The sequence below is a fragment of the Aureococcus anophagefferens genome, assembly GCF_000186865.1.
Source record: "Aureococcus anophagefferens unplaced genomic scaffold AURANscaffold_616, whole genome shotgun sequence".
NCBI classification, from domain to species: Eukaryota; class Pelagophyceae; order Pelagomonadales; family Pelagomonadaceae; genus Aureococcus; species Aureococcus anophagefferens.
Genome location: NW_008706006.1, coordinates 5337 through 6616, shown reverse-complemented (window position 1 = coordinate 6616; position 1280 = coordinate 5337). Strand labels below are relative to the sequence as shown.

General features: G+C 74.1%; 1 protein-coding gene across 1 annotated transcript in view; it reads right to left on the bottom strand.

Moving 5' to 3' along the window:
* Positions 1-10: 10 nt before the first annotated feature.
* The window catches only part of AURANDRAFT_68928 (hypothetical protein), a gene marked incomplete at both ends in the record, with an annotated part of 5831 nt that continues 4561 nt past the window's right edge, over positions 11-1280 (bottom strand). The window contains 2 exons of the mRNA XM_009044663.1: positions 11-466; positions 953-1180. Coding sequence (XP_009042911.1) covers positions 11-466; positions 953-1180 — 684 coding nt within the window. The remainder of the gene's footprint in view (positions 467-952; positions 1181-1280) is intronic.

Below are 1280 nucleotides of genomic sequence, written 5' to 3'. Positions count from 1 at the left end.
GACGCGCGACCTACTTACCCTCCAGCCGCCGCTTCTCCCGGGCCAGCGTCGCCGCCGACTTGTAGCGGCTCTCGTTGTACTGCCCCATGACGGGGCAGACGTTCGCCGCCTTCGCGAGCGACAGCGCCGTGAAGAACCACGGCCCTGGCGATTTCTCGGCCGCCGGGATGAGATCCGGGGAGCGAGGATCCGGCGCCCCGAGGATGACCTTGGCGCGGCGGCGGCAGGTCGCGCAGTGCGTGAGCATCTCGACCAGCGCCGGCCGGCAATTGTAGCCCTCGGGGATCTCGCACCCGAACATCTCGCACCCGCCACTCGAGCCGTCGCAACCGCCCGGCAGGTAGCACGCGCGCCCGTCGCTCTTGACCCTCGCATTTTTCGCAGCGCTCGTCGCGCGATTCGCAGCCGCCGCCTCCGCGGGCGTCGCGTACTTCCGGATGCCTCCACTCCGGCCCTCCTCGACCGCCTGCGACGTCGCGGTCGGGAACGCGGGACGCGCGGCGGACGCCGGCGCGGCGAGCGGTCGCGCGCCCCGGGGACGCCGGCGCGCGCCTTCCGGCGCGGGTCGTCCGGGCCGGTCCACTTGAACTTGCCGTCCTCGCGCGCCTGCGACGCGACGGCGCGGTCCGTCGGGTGCGCGGCGCGCCGTCGAGCGAGAGCGACGTCAGGGGGAGGTGGGGGACGCCGGCGGGGGCCTTGGCGTGCCCCTTCCGGTGCGGGTCGTCCGGGCCGTCGCCCCACTTCATGCGGCCCTCCTCGAACGCCTGCGACGACGCGGTCGGGAACGCGCGACGAACGGTCGCGTGACGCGCGGCGGACGCTGGAGCGGCGAGCCGTCGCGCGCCCCGGGACGCCGGCGCGCGCCTTCGTGCGCCCGTCGACCGAGGCGTCGCGCCAGTCGAAGTTGCCCGCCGCGAGCGCCTGCGACGGCGCGGTCGCGAACGCGACGAACGGTCGCGCGACGCGCGGCGGACCCGGCGGTGCGCGCCCGCCGGTTGGGCGAGTCCTCGCCCTCCCAGAGCGCCTTGGACCGCGCCGACCGCGCCGCGCCGAGGACCTCGAAGGCCGGGCCGAGGCGCCGGAAGCAGTTGGCGTAGAGCGAGGAAGGGGCCGACGTCGCGAGCTCGAGGTGACCCATGAAGGCGTCGACGGCCAAGTCGCTGCCCACGTAGAGCTCGAGCTGCAAGTTCAAGGACTGGTAGGCTTTGTCGTCCGGGTTCGACTTGATCTGGTCGATGTCCGCGGGCGTCTTCAACCGGAACGCCCTAAGAAGGCGTCCG